At 41.8% G+C, this 20,855-nt stretch overlaps 2 protein-coding genes across 5 annotated transcripts in view; one reads left to right on the top strand and one right to left on the bottom strand.

Moving 5' to 3' along the window:
• Nucleotides 1–5,828, bottom strand: part of arhgap1 (Rho GTPase activating protein 1) — a 31,320-nt gene extending 25,492 nt beyond the window's left edge. Inside the window, exon 1 of one of the 3 annotated variants that reach the window (XM_080720813.1) lies at nucleotides 5,726–5,828. The gene's annotated coding sequence lies outside the window, so the exon portion shown is untranslated. The remainder of the gene's footprint in view (nucleotides 1–5,725) is intronic. The other 2 variants (XM_080720815.1, XM_080720814.1) reach the window with 2 other exon arrangements.
• Nucleotides 5,829–7,720: 1,892 nt separating this feature from the next.
• Nucleotides 7,721–15,928, top strand: LOC308280518 (inosine-uridine preferring nucleoside hydrolase-like). Of its 2 annotated transcripts, none has more exons than XM_080720824.1 (10): nucleotides 7,721–8,058; nucleotides 8,378–8,416; nucleotides 9,147–9,226; nucleotides 11,050–11,234; nucleotides 12,615–12,794; nucleotides 13,081–13,192; nucleotides 13,446–13,582; nucleotides 14,570–14,647; nucleotides 15,026–15,142; nucleotides 15,239–15,928. In XM_080720824.1, exons 4-10 carry the CDS (start codon nucleotides 11,055–11,057, stop codon nucleotides 15,389–15,391), a joined length of 957 nt encoding a protein of 318 aa, XP_080576950.1. In that variant the 5' UTR covers nucleotides 7,721–8,058; nucleotides 8,378–8,416; nucleotides 9,147–9,226; nucleotides 11,050–11,054; the 3' UTR covers nucleotides 15,392–15,928. The 2 variants fall into 2 exon arrangements, with proteins under 2 accessions (XP_080576950.1, XP_080576949.1); XM_080720823.1 differs by having other exon boundaries at nucleotides 11,034–11,234.
• Nucleotides 15,929–20,855: the final 4,927 nt, after the last annotated feature.

Here is a 20,855-nt window from a genome sequence, read left to right as displayed (position 1 = left end):
TCCGCCCGACGTCATACTGTGTTCACTCACTTCCACAGTATAACGTCTGGCCTTTGGCCTATTGGCAGCTTGAAAAGTGGGCGGGAGTACTTGCCTTGACAGACACACTCCTCTAACCAATAATTTCGTCCGAAGAACTCCGCTAGCGCATCCCCCGTGGTCCTTTTTAATTGTTGTACTTGTAATTGATTCCAACTCTGAAATAACTGCACTTATTGCTTGTTTTATCGTTAGAGCGTTAACTGTTACACTTGTTGCATCGCGAGGGCAGCCATTGTTGTTTTGAAAATGCTACAGCATGCATCTACGTCACCGTCTACACAAGGACCAATCAGGGAAAGCTTTTCACTTGTTGTCAGGAAGACTACGTTTGTTGTGCCCCGATCAGAAAATAATCAGGATACTCGCTGCCTATGCCGGGAAGTCCAGACGTTATACTGTGGAAGTGAGTGAACACAGTATGACGTCGGGCCCTGCCAGGCTAGTACACCCCCGGGCATGGACATGGTACTAGTACAGTATGTCGCAGGGACTTAACCCCAATCCATCCCTTGATGCTGAGTGCCAAGCAGGGAGGGAGGCACTAGGGGCCCCTTTTTCCTTGGTGTGTGTCTTTGGTTTGACCCGACCGGGGATCGAACCCTGACCTTCCATTCTCAGGGCGGACACTCTAACCACAAGGCCACTAAACTGGTAAGCAACAACTTTAGGGCACTGGGCCAGCGGCAATCGCGGCCACATTTCAGAAGACTATTCCCAGTACTGTCTCTACTACATAAGAGCTATAACAAGAAGCTGCAGTCCTTAAATGGATTTTATGCCATTTTCTCTTCCTCGCTCACTCCCTCTGCCTCTCTCACAAGTCTCTTATGAGGGATAGTACAAGAATCAATGTATCGGCCAATACGACTCACAGATTGAAAAAATATACAGTATTATGACGGGAGTGAAATGGACCTGGAAATAGCGTACTCTACCAAATCTCTTTGCCCAAAAATAGCCGATCTACAAGCTCACATGTCACAAGCTTGTAGCTCTGCTATTTTTCGGCAAATGTTCCGCCACAGGATAATGGATGTTGGGGATATTTTGATTATCACGATAATATCGTGAATCCCAATAATCGTGACATGACATTTTCATGTCGTCCCATCCCTTCCCTACCCACAGCTCATGAATGCCGCATCATGACGCAAGCTGCTGCTTGGAATACAAATTAACTGGTAAAAAGGGTCTGACGCAAGTCATTCATTTCTGTGCTGAGCGTAGGTAGGTAGGGACAATAGAGGTGTCATAATCAGTGCTGTCCGGTGGCTGAACATTATCAACGGCTTGTTTAGGGTACATTTATATTCCACTCGCAAAGCATAGTGTTGACTCAAACACAGCACCGTGGTCACAGTCTATTCGCTTCCTGAACAGTGGGTCCAGCCTTGGATGCAAGGACACACAGGCATTGACACTAAGGCTTGCCCACCTGTCCATCCATCCATCTTCAACCGCTTATCCGGAATCGGGTCGCGGGGGTAACAGTTCCAACTGAGACCTCCAGATTTCCTTATCCCGAGCAACTTCCTCCACTCCCTCAGGGAGTATACCGAGGCGTTCCCAAGCCAGTTTGGAGATATAATCCCTCCATCTGGTCTTTGGTCTGCCACGGGGTCTCCTCCCAGTGGGACGCGCATCAAGGACCTTCCTAGGAAGGCACTCGGGAGGCATCCGTACTAGATGCCCGAACCACCTAAGCTGACTACTTTCCAAGTGTAGGAGCAGCGGTTCTACTCCAAGTCTCTCTCGGTTGACTGAACTTCTCACCCTATCTCTAAGGGAGATACCAGCCACCCGTCTGAGCCTGGCAGGTAAATAAAACTTTGGGGCAGGTGGAGTTTGCTTTGAGGTTGCCCGACCGGGCAAGTGCTCGTTCTAGAGGGGACGCAACCATTTATAAACACAGCGCGAGATATCTGTCTAAACACCTGAACGTGGCCAGAGCACTCTGGTCTGTGGAATGTAAAATAAGAGCACTGTTTACTTATAACGTGCTGTGCACTGTTGCTACACAACAAGTGTGAAACCATAGACATTGAGGGATGAGTTTGATCTCACAGCCCCAGAAAGTAAACAAATGTAAAAGTGTTAAATTGAACGGTAATTACAATTCTACCTATAATTTCATAACGGACGATTTACTTTTAGGGCAAGAGGACATGACCTTTGGGCAAGTAGAACATGACCTGTACTTGCCCGACGGGCAAGTGTCTCAGAGACCTTAGTGTCAACACCTGACACACAAAGCAGTGTGTGAGAGCGGGTTAAGTTTAAACATAGTGGGCCCTATTTTCGTCCATGCTTTACCCCTTATACCTAAACTTCTTTGTGTTTTTTACTACTTTGATGTTTCTTTTTTAAATAGTTCAAATAGCTGATCTACAAGCTCACAACGTTTCAACGTAGATCGGCTATTTGAAGTACATGAAAGGGTTTTCAAAATAGTAAAAAAGGCAAAGACGTTTAGCCGATAAGGGGTAACGTAGGGCATGAATAGAGCCCTGTGTATCTCTAACTTGTAGTTTCCCTTAGGCTGCAGGTGGAAATTTCGTATCTCCAAATTTGTACGTTCTTTTGCAAATCATACAAGCCCGTCTCACAAAAATAGTGAAAACAGCAGATCTACAAGCACACAACGCCTCGCACAGCAAGGCGTTGTGTGGTTGTAGATCGGCTGTTTTCACTAGTTTAAATCATTTTTAAAATGATAAATTCAAAACAAACGGTTTTGGACGTACAAGATTTTCACCCGACGACGACGAAAACTGTCGCTGGAGTAGTGGGAACGCCACCATGTTGTGGCCCTCGGCTTGGTACCCTAGACATAATTCGGCCCTTGGGGAAAACTAATTGGGGAACCATTTGCTGCTCTGACATCATGCTCTGACATCACTGTGATGTCAGGGGAAACACTCTTAACTGAATGGGTTTGCAGCTCTGACATCACACTCTAGCTTCAGCTACAGGTGTGTAACAGCCTAAGACTAAGACACTGACATAACTTGAAGTAGGCTAAATGGAACTAAATAGACCCTTTGTGTTGATTGGTTGATTGTCTCCACCAGCCGAAGGCTGAGGGAGAGTATGTTTTCCCCTCCGTCCGTCCGTCCGTCCGTGCGTCCGTCCGTGCGTCCTCGCAGTTTGTGAACAGCTAATCTCAGTCACCGTTGGCCCGATCGCTGCCAAACTGAGCACACACACTCCCTGGATGCCAATCTAGAACCTCTGCCCCACATTTTTCAAAACGGCCTCATGGTGGCGCTATAACAGGCCGATTTGTGTGGCCTGGTTGTTACCAGCTAATCTCCGGCGCCGTTGGCCCGATCGCTGCCAAACTGAGCACACACACTCCCTGGATGCTAATTCAGAACCTCTACCCCACATTTTTTAAATCAGCCTCATGGTGGCGCTATAACAGGACGATTTGTGTGGCCTGGTTTAATACTGGATTAGAAGTTTGCATAGGAATAGTACAGTACAGTTCAGGTACAAGGTCTACTAATAGGATTTAGACCACAAGAAATTGTTTGCATTGGGGTCCTTTTGCACTCAATTCACGGAAAATCGTCCATTCAGAGTTACATTAATAATGTGGCTAGCTGGGGGTGGTGGGAGTATTAAAACAGTTGAGAATCACTGGTCTGTACCGTAATAATTTCTCAACCTACATGACTTCTCTCCACATAGAAGGATCATCAACTCCACGACTATATACAGCAAAACAACCAGCGACTGACTGATAACCTGCACAAGTGCACACTGACTTGGAAAGGTGGAAAAGAAGACAACAAATAATTTGCATATAAACCCCCCACAGAGGCTGACATTCACACAACTTCAAGATCTCTGGAGTCCAGAGTCTGGACGAACAACATCTCACTTTTTCACTGTAAAATGCCTGTAATATATATATATATATTTTTTGGTAATTATTAGCATGTGTACTGTAGAATACGTACATTAAGTTATTATTGTGAAAGATATCCCCAAAATGTAAATTAGAGCATGATTTGAAACTGATATTATCCTAGATAAAGTACTATGTTCTATCCGTCTGCCTTTCAATATGAGATACTTAAAGTGTGGTTCCTGTGGAAATAAGCCTCGGCTTTCTAGGATCTCCTTTTAGTTGACCTTGTACCAGTGATCTGTACTGTCATGAAACTGTACCTTTTTCTATTGCAAACTTCTAATAAATTCTTCAATTCAATTCAATTATGATTTATGGCTATAAAACCTTACAAAAAGATTTACATTTTCCTCTCCAAAGTACTCCTACAACACCAACTGAAAGGTTGCTTTTTTTCTTTTTCTTTTTACAAGTAGAAATTAATTTGGGCCTTGCAGGTTTAATGAGGTCACATACAGGCTCATATAAGTTAGTTATATCAGTGGTTCTCAAAGTGTATTCCAGGGACTCTGTGGGTTCCTTTTAGGGTGGTCTAAACTGACCAATACAAGTCTGTAACTCTGACAGTGTACAAATGGAACCAAATGAACCCTGGTGGGTCCATTTGGTTCCATTTGTACACTGTCAGAGTTAAGGGGAGAGCTTGAAATGTGAAAGTTTTAGAAACACTGCAGTTATATCATGAAATAACGTTATTATGCTTGCTGACAAGCCCGTGCCACAACAGACGGACCTTAGCTAGAAGAATCAGTCTAACACAGGGGTACAACAGGGGGTCCTCAGAGTTACTACAGGGGGTCCTCCAAATCTTTGTGTGGTAGAAACCTTTTTTCTCCTTTTTTTATATTAAACCACTTAAACCCTAGGCTAGTGTCCATATTCTGAGATCTTTAGCCAAAAATAGCAGATCTACAAGCTCACACCGCGTTGCGCTGCGAGGCGTTGGGAGCTTGTAGATCTGCTATTTTCGGCAAAGAGGTTTGGTGTAGAGGGGAAAAAGAGCAGACAAAGTACAGAGTGAAAGGTCAAGTTTATCAAGTATTAACGGTTCAAGTGGTTAAATATCTGGAAACACAAATTGACATGAATCCAAAAATACACTGATGATTGTGCTGTCAAACAATGAAACTATATGGAATCTATGATCAGGTTGTGGGGGTCCCTGCTTCATCTCTAAAGGGTCCTTGGCCTGAAAACGTTGAAGACCCCTGCATGGTCTTAACAACAACATTGATATGAATTGCGTTGTGTGTGTGTGTGTGTGTGTGTGTGTGTGTGTGTGTGTGTGTGTGTGTGTGTGTGTGTGTGTGTGTGTGTGTGTGTGTGTGTGCGTGCGTGCGTGTGTTGTGTATGCGACTCCAGCATTTTATAAATGTGAAACGGTATTAAATGAACGACGTGTTGCTGTATATTGATCGAATTAATAACAACCACACGTTATATGACTCAAATTACGTGTGCTACGTTGCTTTGAAGAAGCACTAATAGCACAGACAGTATGTTAGCCGTCACTGTACAGTCAGTTACCGCAAGAGTAGCCTTACATTAAGTCGTACCTGCAGTGGCTTCCGCATTCTGGCCAAAGCCAGAATGCGTAAGCCACTGCAGGAGCAACTTAATGTAAGGCTACCGCAGGAGGTAAAGATACAGAGCTATTCGCACATCATAGGGGATTTACTGCAAATTAAACCTGCGGAGTCCAAGTTATAACTGGATATAAGGTTACACCGTTGTGTACACGCGTTGTTTATTAAACGTGTTCTTTACCTTGTGGTCCTATTATTGCTGCTTCTGTTGTTTGTTTCTGGAGGTTTTCTTCACGGCTCTTGTTGGCTTTGATGTGAGTGTTGTTGACAGGAGAAATATCTGCAGCGCCGTCAACTCTCTCCACTTCCGCTGTTTTCAAAATAAAAGTATAAATATATTTTTTTACTTTTTATTAATTTGCTTTATTAAAATAATAATCGATCTTTGATGTTTATTATTATTAGATTATAATAATATTATAATATTATTAGATTGATGTAATACTTTATTAGCAGTTCACGTAGGAAAAGCACAGGCCAGTACAGATAGTCTATATAATAGGATTTTAACCCAAGAAAGCACTATGGCTTTTCCATTGGGGTCCTTTTGATGTACTCAATTCATAGATATAGGCCTACATTAAATGACAAATATACACACTTGGCAAAACATCATAATAATAGCCAGAAATCACAATCACAAATAAATAAATGTGTGTGTGTGTGTGTGTGTGTGTGTGTGTGTGTGTGTGTGTGTGTGTGTGTGTGTGTGTGTGCGTGCGCGCGTGCGTGCGTGTGTGTAGTTTCTTTCGAGTTGCCATCAATAGCCATCACTGTTTGTATGTTTTACATTTTCATTTACTTCCTCCACACTCCACTTCAACAGATTTCCCCATTTCAAAATGTAAATGTTTCAAAAGACAGCAACAACAAGAGACAGAACACAGAGAAACAAACTGTCGCTTTATGCGGCCAATACAAGTATTTGCTGACCTCTAGTGGTAGTATAGTATGTGATGTCAGCTCACATCAACAGGTTGAGTAAGTAGTCTACCCAAATATCATTAGGCCTACAGAAATATATGGATATGTTTTAAATAATATAATATTCTTACTGAGTTACTAGGGACCACAGTGGAGGGGCCTGGAATTATTTTATACTTTAGCTATTGAAAAATAGCAGATCTTGTGTGCAAATCTTTGAATATACGTACCTGTATGTATTCTTTCAAGCGAACATTTTTTTTTTTTTTTTTTTTTTTTATCTCAAATTTTGCTTCTGGGGGTCCCTGGAACTAAATATTTTGAGATGGGGGTCCATTTTTATGGTCCTTCATATGAAAAAGTTTGAGAATCACTGACATAGAAACATAAGTAAAAAAAAAAATAGCAGATCTACAAGCTCTCAGCGGGGTACTAGGTGCTGCGCTGTGTATATCTGCTAGTTTTCAATAGTTAAAGCACAAAATAATGCGTAATAATGCTTTTATCCAAAACCAAATTATGAAAAATATTTTGATCACAATCACAGCTCTGATCAAGGAGACATGAGAGAAGACAGAGGGAAATGGGCAAAGGTCTACAGAATATTTTAAATGTTTGTATCACAACCTGATAGCAACCTGAATTGGACTCTGTACTGTATGTACACAGGGGCGTCACAAGGGGTAGGAAAGTGGGACTGAGTTACTAGGGCCCAAGGTGGTGGAGGGGCCTTCATTATTTTGTACTTTAGCTATTGAAAAATAGCAGATATACAAGCTCACAGCGCGGCACCGAGTGCCGCGATGCGAGCTTGTAGCTATTTTTGAAAAGTCATGAAAATGTGTGCAGATCTTTGAATATAATATGTATTTTCTAAGCGAACATTTGTAACTCAAATTTTGCTTCTGGGGGGTCCCTGGAACTCAATATTTTGAGATGGGGTTCCGTGGTGGCCAAATACATACCATTTTGGGGGTCCTTCACATGAAAAGGTTTGAGCTCCACTGACATAGAAACATAGGTTTTTCAAAAAACCTCAGAAGGATTTGAAATATTCAAAGATTTTCAGGATTTTTCAAAAATAGCAGATCTACAAGCTCGCTTGTATATCTGCTATTTTTCAATAGTTAAAGCACAGGGGCCCCGCAGTGAATCCATGTACCCAGGGCCCAGAATTTGGTGCGACGCCCCTGTATGTACATTAGTCCAGTGGATATGGCAGCCTAATATAAACAAAGCACAGTGACTAGACTGCTGTGCTCTCAGCGCAGTGAGAATGGTCTGGCAGGCTAATCCTTTAATTAATGGTTCTTTGACTGAGGCTATTCAAGCCTCCTTACAAAAATGGTTTCATCTCGTAGGTTGGATTAAGAATAGATGAACCAAAGAACATAAACAAAAATAGATTCTTTCTCTGCTGAGCCAAGCCCATTCCATTGGCTGTGGTTTCGCTATCAATAGATCCTAAAACAAATTTTAGTGCAAGGCCAGTTGCACACCAAAAGGACCTATGAAATCTCTCGATCTGGAGAATAAAAACTTCACCAGTCTCACAATAAAGCAGCTAAAGTAAACTCCATGGAAGAAAGGGTAAGTGTTGGATGATTTAAAGCAGTGCTTGTATTCTCTATTAATAGGCCCATCACAAAATAGTAGGCCTAATGCTCCATGTTAACTGTGTACCTACAATAGTACTGTAGGTATGAAACCATTTTTATTACCCTATATTCGACTGAAGCAGTGACTTTTTACACATTCAAACCTGGCATTATAATATCCCCCCGGACTATAGAATGGTGCATGGCTAGACTATTGATTAGCTTTCTAAAAGCTCTTACCAAAGCATCAAGCTTCTATCATTTGATTCAGTGCTTTGACAACTAAACTCATACTTGTGTGCTCAATACAGGCTTGCCTCTCAAAGACCTGCTGGGATAATTGAGCACAGGTGAGTCTGCCCTGCCTCAGTCCCAGACGTGTTATTTGGAAACACACATGAGTTCTGGGCAAACCCCGCCCATGGATGCTTTTGATTGGCTGAACTGAAGCTAGGGAGCACTCCTTTTTGTTCGCTTGGACCGCGCGGAGGTGCGACCACCTAACCTTAACCCTAAATCTAACCCTAACCTTAACCTCAGTAAAACTATGCCAAAACCTAACACTAACCCTAACCTCAATAAAACTATGCCTAAACCTAACCCTAATCCCAACATTGAAACTAACGCTTGTGAGTAACTAACCTGCCGACGGGCGTGAAAACAAACGTCTCCACCCAGAACTCTTGTGCGATTCCAAATCAGGCGTCCCAGACCAATACCTGACACTACAGAGAATATGCAGCCCCACAATTAAGGCTATTTGCGGCACTGAGTTTCCTCTCAGGTATGTACGGTTGAGAAGCCAGTTTTACTGGCCATTCTACATTAAGTCATTGGAAGAGATTGAACGATGCCAAACAGGTGAAACATTTGAATGTTTCCAACAGGAGCCCAGATAGTGGATGACTGAATACAAAAAAACAAATCAAACTGGTGGCATCCTTATTTAAATCCCCAGTTGAGACGTGTACAGACGTGCTATTTTGGCACAGACATACATATTGGACACAAACAACATTCTTGCATAAGCCACCCCTCTTTTTCCTCACTCTTCTCTTCAATGATTCTGACTTTTAAAAGGCATTGTGTGCTGCTACTGTAGCCTACATAGGCCAGCTCTGTCAACAAAAGCAGGATAAGAAAAGCCATCTGCCTACCAGGTAAAGATTCACACTTCTTTTCCCACACAACTAACATATTATTATCTCGTCTTTTATTTTACCATAATCAGCAGCTGCAGTCGAATGCATTTATTAATGAATATGTCAGGATAATATCATTTGTGTTTCTCGTTACGATTAATCTGATACTCTTAAAATGTTTTTATTCATTTATCACTGTTGTGATTTAGAAATTCTTTGTAAAATTATGTTTGATATCTTCGACTGTCGCAAGTTAGAAGCTCTCAGCACACCAGTGTTGTTTTTGACAGCACATTTAGATTTAGTTTTAGTCATAGTCTTTTGAATAAAATGTAATTTAGTTTTAGTCATAATTTAGTCACCTGAAAAGTTTTAGTTTTAGTAAAATTTTAGTCGACTAAATATCATGAGATTTTAGTTGACTAAATCTACAGTTGATTTAGTCGACTAAAATGTATTTTGGCAGGCCTTGATGGCATCGTAATGACTGATTTTACACTTGGTTCCATGCTGAAAATAACCGATCTACAAGCTCACAACGTGTCGCGGTGCGACGCGTTGTGAGCTTGTAGATCTGCTATTTTCAGCTAGCAACACCTGAGAGCAACCAAACATAAAATGACTCTCTTCTCCCTAACGTTTTAGTCTAGTTTTTATTTTGTTCAACGACATTGTCAATATATTTAGTCTTAGTTTTAGTCATCACAGCTTAGTTTTTATTTCGTTTTAATTTAGTTTTCGTCAGTGAAAAAAAAACGCAGTCGACAAAAAACTTTTCGTCATAGTTTTAGTCGACGAAATCAACACTGCAGCACACCTACGTACATAGGCGATTGTAAGGGGTGTCCTTGGGTGCACTTTTTTTTGTAATGTAACTTTATTTTATAATTATTAAATAAAACAGTGATCGTGATTTGTAAAATGTGCGCAAAAAGAGAGGTGGAGGGGCAAGTATTTCAGCTTGCTTGCTTGCAATGTAAGACCTACTTATTTATTTTGAATCAGCTTGCTTGGCGGTGGCACTCGGCAGGCACTGTGGGTGGGCTGTGAGATTAACACCTGTGCTGGCCGGCTGTGTGACTCTCTGATATGATGACCAGTGGTGTGATATGGATTTTAGAAGTGTGGGTCCTCTAAATTCATGACGTCATGCACGCACACTGTTTTTATTGATAAGTGTGAGTTTAGTGTGTGCATATGAGGCGCGCGTGCGTGCAGCAAAATAAGTGCGAGCCCACGCGAGCCCATGGCATCTCTACTTTGAGACAACTAAAAACGTATTTACGGACAACCATGACTGATAAAAGAGTGTCAGATATAGGCATTTACAGATTGAGAAAGTACACGAAATTAAAGTGCAGAAAATAATTGATCGGTATGCAAGTGCCAAAAACCGGAGGCTGCAGTTCATTGTGTAATAAGGATTTGTCTACTATTATTTGTTTTTGTGAAATGCTTATTTGACACTGTAAATGACTGCTTGATTGCTTGATGAATGATGATTAACTTGATGTTTGGCTTTATATGTCCTGGCTGTGCTGCCTCTGTCTGCAAAATAAGTAAATAAATACTATAGACATATGCTCATGGTGTCTAGAAAAAGAAGCAACTGTTTTACACTTTTTTTGTTTATATTGTGTTACATTTGTGTAAAAAATAAACAGCAGAAACCTGTTAAAACAACATTACAAAACCGCTAAAAAACGCAATTTTTTCGCACGCGCGCTAGTGCGCGCGTTGTGTGCATGCGGTAATAGAGGTCTTGCACCCCCTGATGGAAGAGGCTAGAATCGCCTATGCCTACTACATGTATACGTCTGTATAGTTCTTTATTGTGCCAGAGGAAATGAAGAGGAAGCTGGTGATTGACGTGGACACTGGCGTGGATGACGCCCAGGCCATCATGATGGCCCTCGCCGCACCCAATGTTGAGGTCCTGGGGATCACGTGCACCCATGGCAACACGGCCCTGGAGAACGTTTGCAAGAACACACTGCGTGTTCTCCAAGTCTGCAGGAGGCTGGACGTAAGTTTACTTCTCATCACTGTACATTCATAGGGAGAAAGACAATCAGAGCTACTGAACTAAGCAGGTCATCATGGCTTTTTCAAAGTTAAAGGAATAGTTCACCTACCAAAATGTTGGACTGTGACAAATACAAAAAAAATATTATTAAACTCAAGTCTCTATGGTGTGAGTAATCAATAGAAAAACTACTCCTTTAAGTTATAATTGCTGATTAATTGTCAGCAGGTAATTCAATGTTGGGGGGGGGGGGGGGGGGACACAATTTGAATGACGTCTCGCGCACGGCGCTTAACACCTACATGACAGGAGTTAACAGGTTCAGACAGTGGTGTATTGACATGCATACAGCATGCTCTTCCCTTTGTTAAATCACCCTGTGCTGTGACACTAAGGCCATGGCTACACAGAGCTGGATATTTCATATATCCCGTTTTTTCAGATATCCACATAGAAAAATATCTAGGTCCACACGACAAAGATATCTAGTTCTAACAAGCACACACACAGTAAAGTCTTCAGAGATATCCGGGTTCCCTGTCTACACGGATCCAGTGAATCAGATATTTTTCAATCTCTCCACTTATTTATCCGGTTTAAAAAATATCCAGCTTCGCGGACGAAATATCCAGCTTTGTGTGGCTGCAAGCCCCAAAGCACAAAAAAATGTCTAGCTTCAGAAATATCCAGCTCCGTGTAGCCATGGCCTAAAACGTTGTCAAGGTCCCAGGTGTGAACTTGGAAGTTGATGCATGCATGCCTGTGTGTGTGAGAGAGGCGTGACACTGGTCAGAAAAGATATGGGACGCGCAGGACCGATGCAGCACTGATTGTCAGTTAACCAGGGACGTGCTGGCCATTGGGAAAAGCGGGACAACTCCCGGTCCAGGCCGGCCATTAGGAAAAAAATAATTGGGGGCTAGGCAGGGGGCTAGGCAGAAACCTTGTATCTCCAAGTTTCAAGTTTCACTGAGAGCTTCAAAGCAAAGCCCTGCTTCATCATACAAAGCTGTTGCACAAAAGTAGTGAAAACAGCAGATCTACAAGCACACATTGTGCTTGTAGATCGGCTGTTTTCACTAGTTTAAATCATTTTTAAAATGATAAATACAAAACAAACGGTTTTGGACATACAAGGTTTCCACCCGACAACGACAAAATATAACTCATGTACAGTAATTGGCCCACTGGCTTGTCACTTATCATGATCTGAAAAGGCAAATCTTTGAGTAGCAGCAGCACTATAGAGAGAGATCTCTCTCAATAGCGCGCAATGAGGGCCTCTACAACTCTTTTTCCCGGGCTGAATCGGGGGCCCAGCACGTCCCTGCAGTTAACCAATCCTTGGCAATGAAGTAATTTCCGCTCTTGAAACTCCAGATCCCGGTTTACCGTGGCAGCTCAGAACCCCTGCTGGGCCGGGTGCTCCATGCAGGCGACTTCCATGGGAAGGACGGGCTCGGGGACGCCCCGGATCCAGAAGCACCTGGCCTGGAGCTTCTGCAGAGTGAAGGGGCTGTGGGGGCCATGATCAGGATGGCCAATGACAACCCTGGTGAGGTAAGTCCAGGAAGAAGAACATCAGTTTGTCAAGTTCTGTTAAATACACAACTTGCTTATGTTTGAGCACAATAGTCCTTTCCCATAGGCCACACGCTTACCTTATATAGCGTGGCTGTCTGGAAGTATCTTGGAAATATCTTGGACAAGGCTCAACTGAATGTGATTTTGTGTGGCTGTTGTCACAAACGCCTACAGTATGGTCTTATTTTCAGTGCCGCTGTTGAACTGCCTTCCTTAAAACTGAGAATAAAAGCTCACTTTATCTGTTATCTGTTATCTTTAGGTGACTCTGGTAGCCACAGCACCTCTCACTAACCTGGCCCTGGCAGTAAAGCTGGACCCGTCCTTCCCAGAGAAACTGAAGGGACTTTATTTAATGGGAGGCAACACTGACTGTAAGTGTTTTGACTTTGGTATGTAACAGATTGGGTGTGTCCTACTACAGTATAGTCCTCCTACTTAAGTCGTGTGTGTGTGTGTGTGTGTGTGTGTGTGTGTGTGTGTGTGTGTGTGTGTGTGTGTGTGTGTGTGTGTGTGTGTGTGTGTGTGTGTGTGTGTGTGTGTGTGTGTGTGTGTGTGTGTGTGTGTGTGTGTGTGTGTGTGTGTGTGTGTGTGTGTGTGTGTGTGTGTGTGTGTGTGTGTGTGTAGCCAGGGGTAACACTACAGTGTGTGGGGAGTTTAACTTTGCAGCGGACCCTGAGGCTGCCTACATTGTGTTAAACCGGTTCTACTGTCCTACCTACATTGCCAGCTGGGAGTTCGCCTGCCATAACAATCTACCATGGGTAAGGTTGGCACCACGCCCAGCTGTTAAAATATGGTAATCAGTAGGCTACACAAGTATTGATGAGGCCAATAATAATCACGACAATCGTGTATTGTCAGTCATATCAGTTCATACAAAATCATTTCAATATGATGTACTACGATATCAAACTGTGTCCAATATCAGATTGTGCATGTGCATTCTGTGTGCGCTTGGGTCTGAGATGTTCATGGCCCTCTGGGATTACGTCACCAGAACAAGCTGAAGCAGGAGTTAATTCATGCCTAGCATACAGGACTCTGGATGCAGGGGTTAATTAACCCTACCCCCTAACCCTACCCCCTAACCCTACCCCTGGCAATATGTTGGGTGCCAAGGTAAAGGGGATACTGCCAAATTGAATTATCTGAATTGAATATTGAATATCGATGGTACACACTGCCAAAGGAATATTCCTGGAAGGCCAATCTGACATCTGGGATATCCTTTTAGTCTGTATAAAAGTAGTTATTAGTAGTTATAAAAGGTTATGCAGCTTAGGCTGGAATGCTGCAGTGCTTTCACTTTTGTCTAAATGTCTTGAGCTGTATTAATATAATACTCATCTACCTTTGAGTGTTTATTTCTGTCTCTGAATTATATCAACCACAGCCCACAGCAATGGGTGTTTTTGCTCCCTGAATGTGCACACAATCATTTAATGTGTGTAAAAAAGAGACCTAGTGCATTCATGGATTTGGCCTCAGGGTGGTGCTAAAGCAAAGGCTATAGGATCACCAAGTCAGCCTTGTCCCTCCTGGGAGCATGAAGGTGCACAGCAAATTCCATGGGAAGCCAGCCAGTAGTTTTTGAGAAATCATTATTTGTGTGGGGGACGATCAATATTGCCATCCCTAAAAAAAAGTAAAAATGCAACTATTCTTATGCCAAACTGCACTATTCAACCTTCATTCAGTCATCATTCATACAGCAAATGTAACCATTTTAAAACTATTCTTTCTGTCAGTCATTCTGTGACACCTGGTTGGCTCAAGACACTGAAAAGGCTCATTTCATGAAGATGATTTTCAAGCACACCATGGAGGTAGGAGAGTGCAGATGATACTGTGAACAGTGTGAAGGTACCTTTTGTGTGTCTAAAGCTCTTGTAGGTACATCTTTAAATTGATGAGACAGTGTGACCCACAGAAGCCTGTAAGGTACTGTACTGAGCACAACGCATTTACATTAATCGGGGTACACAATACACATGTTTCTTCACTTAGAGTAGTGCTGATACTCATTGTAGTACAACAGTTCAACAGCAGTTTTTTTTAATAATTTGACCCTTATCAATAAGTTTACATAAATTTCCACTGCCAGTCTTTGATGTTACATGTCAGTTTAGCAGTATGTACTGTCCGTGTCCAGTATGTGTCACTGTGTGACATGTGCTGGGCTGTGTGCTGTCATGTTTCTGCAGGTGACAGAGACGGAGCGCTACCAGAAGGAGATGTGTTCAGGAGTGGGTTTCACTCCCTGTGACTCCTATGCCATGGCTGCGGCTATAGATGACACTTTTGTGACAGAAAGCGAACAGGTGAGGTCACCTTTGTGTGTGTGAGTGCATGGGCTGTCTCGCAGGGGAAAAAGGTTAACGTCTTGTGACTTAACTGAAATCCTTCCCATCCCTCAGGTTGCAGTAACAGTGGAGCTGGATGGGACCCACACCCGAGGTATGATGGTGCTGGACTATCTTGACCTGCTTAAGAAGAAACACAAGGCCTCTGTCATGAGGAAGGTGGATCTGGACAAGTTCAAAACCATGCTGATGGACGCTCTAAAATAGCACACACTGTATCATGAAATAATTTCATTCCAGAGAAAGGAATGAAAACATTCCCAGACCCTGGCAACTTTGGGACAATATTTGACCACAATAGTGTAATACGCACACCACTTTGCACATGGTCATTTACCCATTCACCTCTGTGTTTATCAAGTAATTAGCAATGAGAATCAGTAAGGCACAGGCGTGCACACACATACACACAATCACTCACTCTCTTATTAGGCTATCCCACTGATTTGAACAGACTGTATTCACAGGGGCGTCACAAGGGGTAGGAAAGTGGGACTGAGTTACTAGGGCCCAAGGTGGAGGGGCCCTAGTAACTTTAGCTATTGAAAAATAGCAGATATACAAGCTCACAGCACGGCACCGAGTGCCGCACTGCGAGCTTGTAGATCTGCTATTTTTGAAAACATTTGTAACTCATAAATGTTGCTTCCGGGGGGGTCCCTGGAACTAAATATTTTGAGATGGGGGTCCGTGGCCAAATTGATATAATTTTGGGGGTCCTTCACATGAAAAAGTTTGAGCATCACTGACATGGAAACATGGGTTTCTTGCACACATTTTCACAATTTTTCAAAAATAGCAGATCTACAAGCTCGCAGCGCGGCACTCGGTGCCGCGCTGTGAGCTTGTATATCTGCTATTTTTCAATAGTTAACATTCATCGGGGGGCCCGCAGTGAATCCTTGTACCCGGGGCCCAGAATTTGATGTGACGCCCCTGTGTATTCATTCAATGTCCATTATCTTCAACTAAATTCTAACCCATAAAAAAAGCCTGCTGAGAAGTGACAAATCATCCTACAGAGGGGTTCTTTCATGTCTCCAACAGATATAAGTACTCACACAATAAGCAATGTGCCGTTCCCACACATTGCTTGCATATAAAGATCCTATACTCAACCATCCTTCAATGTATAAACTGTATAACAACCAACTGCTATTTGTCTGTTTTTTCCGGGGATCAGAAGCTGATGGACAAATCACTGCTAAAAATATTTTTGCCACAAACCAGAACGATTGACTAAAGGCTGATACATAGAAAGCTTAAAATTAACAAACAATTAAGAAGTGAAAACAGCAATTCTGTAACGCCACGGTTCAACAGCTAAGAAGGAGCAACTACCGCTGATTACATTAAAAAAAATAAGTTCATTTTGACTCATTGGAAAAAAGAAGCAGCTCCAAGCTGCAGGCACACTTACAATTGTATTTTCTCATCTAGCCTGTTATAAAATATTTTTTCCAGTATTTTTGAAAACTGTGGAAGAAGGGAAACTGGTCCGTAGTTTGTTTGTTCATGTTTGTCTCCAGCCTTATATATTGGTATAACTTTAGCTAAAGAGGTCTTAGCCTTACAGTTGTTGACAATGTCTGTTAATTCTTTTTCATCTGTTCCATTCCAAAACATGGAGTTAGCTACCCTTTTAGTTTTACTTTCTGTGCTATTTCTATTACCAGTCTTTGGAATCCTCTTAGCCAAGTCAGGACCAACGTTAACAAATAATTTATTGAATACAAAGAATCTATTGAATGTCTAACCAATGTCTAATCTAAACTAATCTAAGCCGTAAAAGACCGAAAAATGCTCAGTTTTAAAACTATTATTATTATAAAAAATTCACTCCATTATCCATTGTGTCGCTCACGACCGTCATGAATCCACCTCAACTTGGTGTTGAGAAGTTTAGCCCATTTGCCACGGACGTCTAGACAAACGTTTAGATTTCAAAAATAAAGTGCCTACTGAAGGCGCACGGACGTCACAATATGGTACACTCAAGCAGAATTAATCGTATCTTCCCTATTGTTTAATAACAAACATTTTAATCCGATCTGTGACCATTTTCATAGATTTTTCACAATATTCTTTACAAATATACAAAGGTAAAGGGTTTGATTCCTTGTCCTTGTCATAGATATAGGTGTTCTTTATTCCTCCCTGCTAAATATCTATTAAGCTGAGAAGTGGTTTACCCTGTAGTGATCATTTAAGGTCTTTAATAATAGCACCTTGACCTCCAAAATTGACCTTTGAAAACAAAATGACAGCATTATGTAGCGTATTATTTCCCACACACACGTCTGTTTAAACATATGACAGGAGTGTTTTCATTCCATCTGCAGTCTGCACTTGTAAAGAGGGTATTTTGGGGGTTCAAACCCTGCCCGGGGTCGATATCTGCAAGGGTAGCCATCACAAAAACACACCCTGGTGGCCATGGCGACTATTTTAATATCTGCCATTACCAAATAATGTATTTTGCATCATAACTCCTGAACCAAGCGGGATAGCCTATTACAGAATATGTGATGTCTACACCTATGTTTTGATGGCCAAGGATTACAATTATATAAACTGTCCAGGTGAACAGTTAATGGTCAATTCAGTGATGTGAGAAGCCGTTTGTTGTCTCCGCCAGGCTGACAACAAACGGCCACAAATCATGAACGCAGCCTGCAATGTGTGTGAAATTTTGCATGCACATTCCCACTAGGTCAACCGTCAAGGCACAAATGTCACCCTTTTCACATTGGCCTGTTATAGCGCCACCAGCAGGTCAACTTTTGCTAAACACATTTGTAGAACAAAATGACTCAAATCCCGAATTCAGCGTCCGATTGCTGTGAAAGGCCCAATAACACATGGCACCCTTTTCACATAGGCCTATTATAGCGCCACCAGGAGGACACAATAACCTACCTGACCTGGGAGAGACTTAGCACTCGAATTAGCACTGCTTCTAGTTTTTCTTTGATTTATTTTCCCACCTTTCCTGCTTTTTTCCCCTCCTTGCTGCTTTCTTTAGCTTTTCCTGTTGGCCACTTTATCGCTGCTTGCAGCTATATTTAATCTTTTGTATTTATTACATGGCATCACAATTTAAATAGTCTGCCTTGCGAGGCCATTGAGGGCAGGCGACAGCATCTGATAGGAAGCTAATCTTCCATAAGAGGGTCTGTCTGTCTGTCCAACTTATAACAATAAAAGGATCTTTGAATACATGTATGTATATATAAAGGGAACGTTTGTAACTAAAATCTTGCTTCTGTGGGTCCCTGGAATATTTTGAGATGGGGGTCCATGGCCAAATACATATAATTGTGGGGGTCCTTGATGTAAAATGTTAAAAGTTTGAGCACCACTGACATAGAAACATAGGTTTTCCTGAAAACTCTTGGGATTTAGGAAACATTTATAGAAATAAATAGCATCAAAAATAGCAGACATACAAGATTACGCCGTGCTGTGAGCTTGTATGTCTGCTATTATTTAAAGGAGCTATAGTCAACTTTTTCTTGAGAAATGGACACTAAAATAAAAAGAATGTTTAAAAAATATTTTCTAAAAAAGATTAAGCTTCATATATGTGTTTCTATTCAAAAATGAACACAAAAAGTATAAAATAATGGTAAAATAATCATTTTGGTCATTGTAGGGCCCACAATGTTTACATACGATGTAAACAAAGTTGGCCTGAACCACTGTATAAAAGAGTCAGTCATATTAGTCAGCAATCCTCCCTATATTTTCATGAATTGGTTTCTCCCAATCAATCACACCTGTCCTCACTCCCTCCTCATTAGTGGCCCAGCTATAAATACCGCCTGCCTGGCCTCAGTTCCTGTTTGGCAGCCCAGCAGTAACATCATGTCCTGAAAGCCCTTTGTCCTGATGTCTTAATAGTTAGGGGATATCTTTAGAAATAGTGTCAAATCCTGGAATACATTCCTTACTAAAACATTTCTTTGCCAATGTGTTTGTAAAGGTGTCTAGTAACACATCTCACAAAGACAGAAATTCAGTTTCCCTAGGAAAATCTTTGACAGCTAGGGTAATTCTGGGTCTCATTCACTCACTATACACTATACTATAGGGGAAGAAAATCACTCCCCAAAATATGCTTTAAGTGGGATGTGAGGGGTCTAACTAGGTGTTTTTAATTATTCTGAATCCATTGCAAGCATTTGTTTTGCACCAAAAACATTCCTTGGGCTAGAAATGGACCCCCATACCACTGTGAAAAGTGATGAATCATCACTAAACCATCATTTTATGTGCTGTTTTTAGCCCAATGAATGTTTTTTTGTGCAAAACGAATGCTTGCAATGGATTCAGAATAATTAAAAACACCTACTTAAAGCATATTTTTGGGGAGTGATCTTAAAGCATATTTTTGGGGAGTGATTTTTTTCCCCTATAGTAGTGAGTGAATGAGACCCAGAATTACCCTAGCTGTCAAAGAGTTTCCTAGGGAAACTGAATTTCAGTCTTTGTGAGATGTGTTACTAGACACCTTTACAAACACATTGGTGAAGAAATGTTTTGGTAAGGAATTTATTCCAGGACTTTTTAAGATATCCCCTGATTATAATGGGCCTTGGTTATGAGTCACTGAAAGACCATAACGGTGAAGAAGCCTCACCACCTCCTTGCCCGTCGCCCGATGTTCGAAAATGCAATCCCTTGGCAACTGAAAATAAACGGCATAAACAGAACTCTGTTGTCCCTCATTGTTGCCGATGTGGCCAGGGTGACATTCAATAACCCTCTGAACCAAAGTAGAAACAACCACTTTCCTGAGCTTGTAGATCGGCTATTTTTGCTACTTTTGTGTTTGAGTGCGCAATTTGGCCCTTTAGACTGGGTGTGAAAATATAGTGGCTCTCTCCATCAGAGTTGCTCAACAACCACCCATTTTAAATGTCACGGTGTACTTTGCAATACACCCCCCCCCCCCCCAAATAAACTTGCCACAAAAAGTTTGGAAATCTAACTTTGGTCGATTATATCTCCCCTTTAATAAACCCAAATGGTATTGTGTTTTATATCATTTTTATTGTTGATTTGTCACCTTTACAACAAAGTACAGCTTGTAAGCATCGGGCATTCGAGGCATGAGCCACACAGCCAAACGTGTGGGTAGCGCCGACCAGAATTTTGCCAAAATGGCTTGCAACATACTGTTCTGCTGGCATTTACTCTCGTTTTGGGCTTCCCTGACACTGAGCTTAACATTAATAAAGTGTAGAAATTGCCAATATGTGTTGTTTTTCTTTTCCTTATTACTGTGGGAGAGTGCAATCATTCAATGCCCCAAGTAACAAAGGTGAAGACCAAAAGAACAGTATTGCAGGCCTGCCAGGCCATTTTGACAATTTTTGGAGGAGCGCTACCCACACGTTTGGCTGTGTTTCTCATTCCACGAATGCCAGATCCTTACAAACTGTACCTCATTGTAAAGGTGACGAATCAACAATAACAATGATATCAAACACAATACCATTTGGCACAATTAAAGGGGGATATAATGGACCGAATGTTGGCAAATTTTGGGTCAGCGCAACCCACACGTTTGGCTGTGTAGCTCATGCCTCGAATGCCCGATGCTTACAAGCTGTACCTTGTTGTAAAGGTGACAAATCAACAATGAAAATGATATAAAACACAATAC

This window comes from Nannobrachium achirus (genome assembly GCF_963921795.1).
Source record: "Nannobrachium achirus genome assembly, chromosome: 24".
Taxonomy (NCBI): Eukaryota; Metazoa; Chordata; class Actinopteri; order Myctophiformes; family Myctophidae; genus Nannobrachium; species Nannobrachium achirus.
The sequence above is the reverse complement of the archived record's forward strand: the minus strand, read 5'-3'. Positions and strand labels throughout refer to the sequence as shown.

Coding starts and splice junctions, on each gene's coding strand:
- LOC308280518 (XM_080720824.1), top strand. CDS start 11,055: ATGAAGAGGAAGCTGGTGATTGACGTGGACACTGGCGTGGATGACGCC. Junction 14,648..15,025: donor TTTTCAAGCACACCATGGAG/GTAGGAGAGTGC, acceptor ATGTTTCTGCAG/GTGACAGAGACGGAGCGCTA. Junction 15,143..15,238: donor TTGTGACAGAAAGCGAACAG/GTGAGGTCACCT, acceptor CCCATCCCTCAG/GTTGCAGTAACAGTGGAGCT.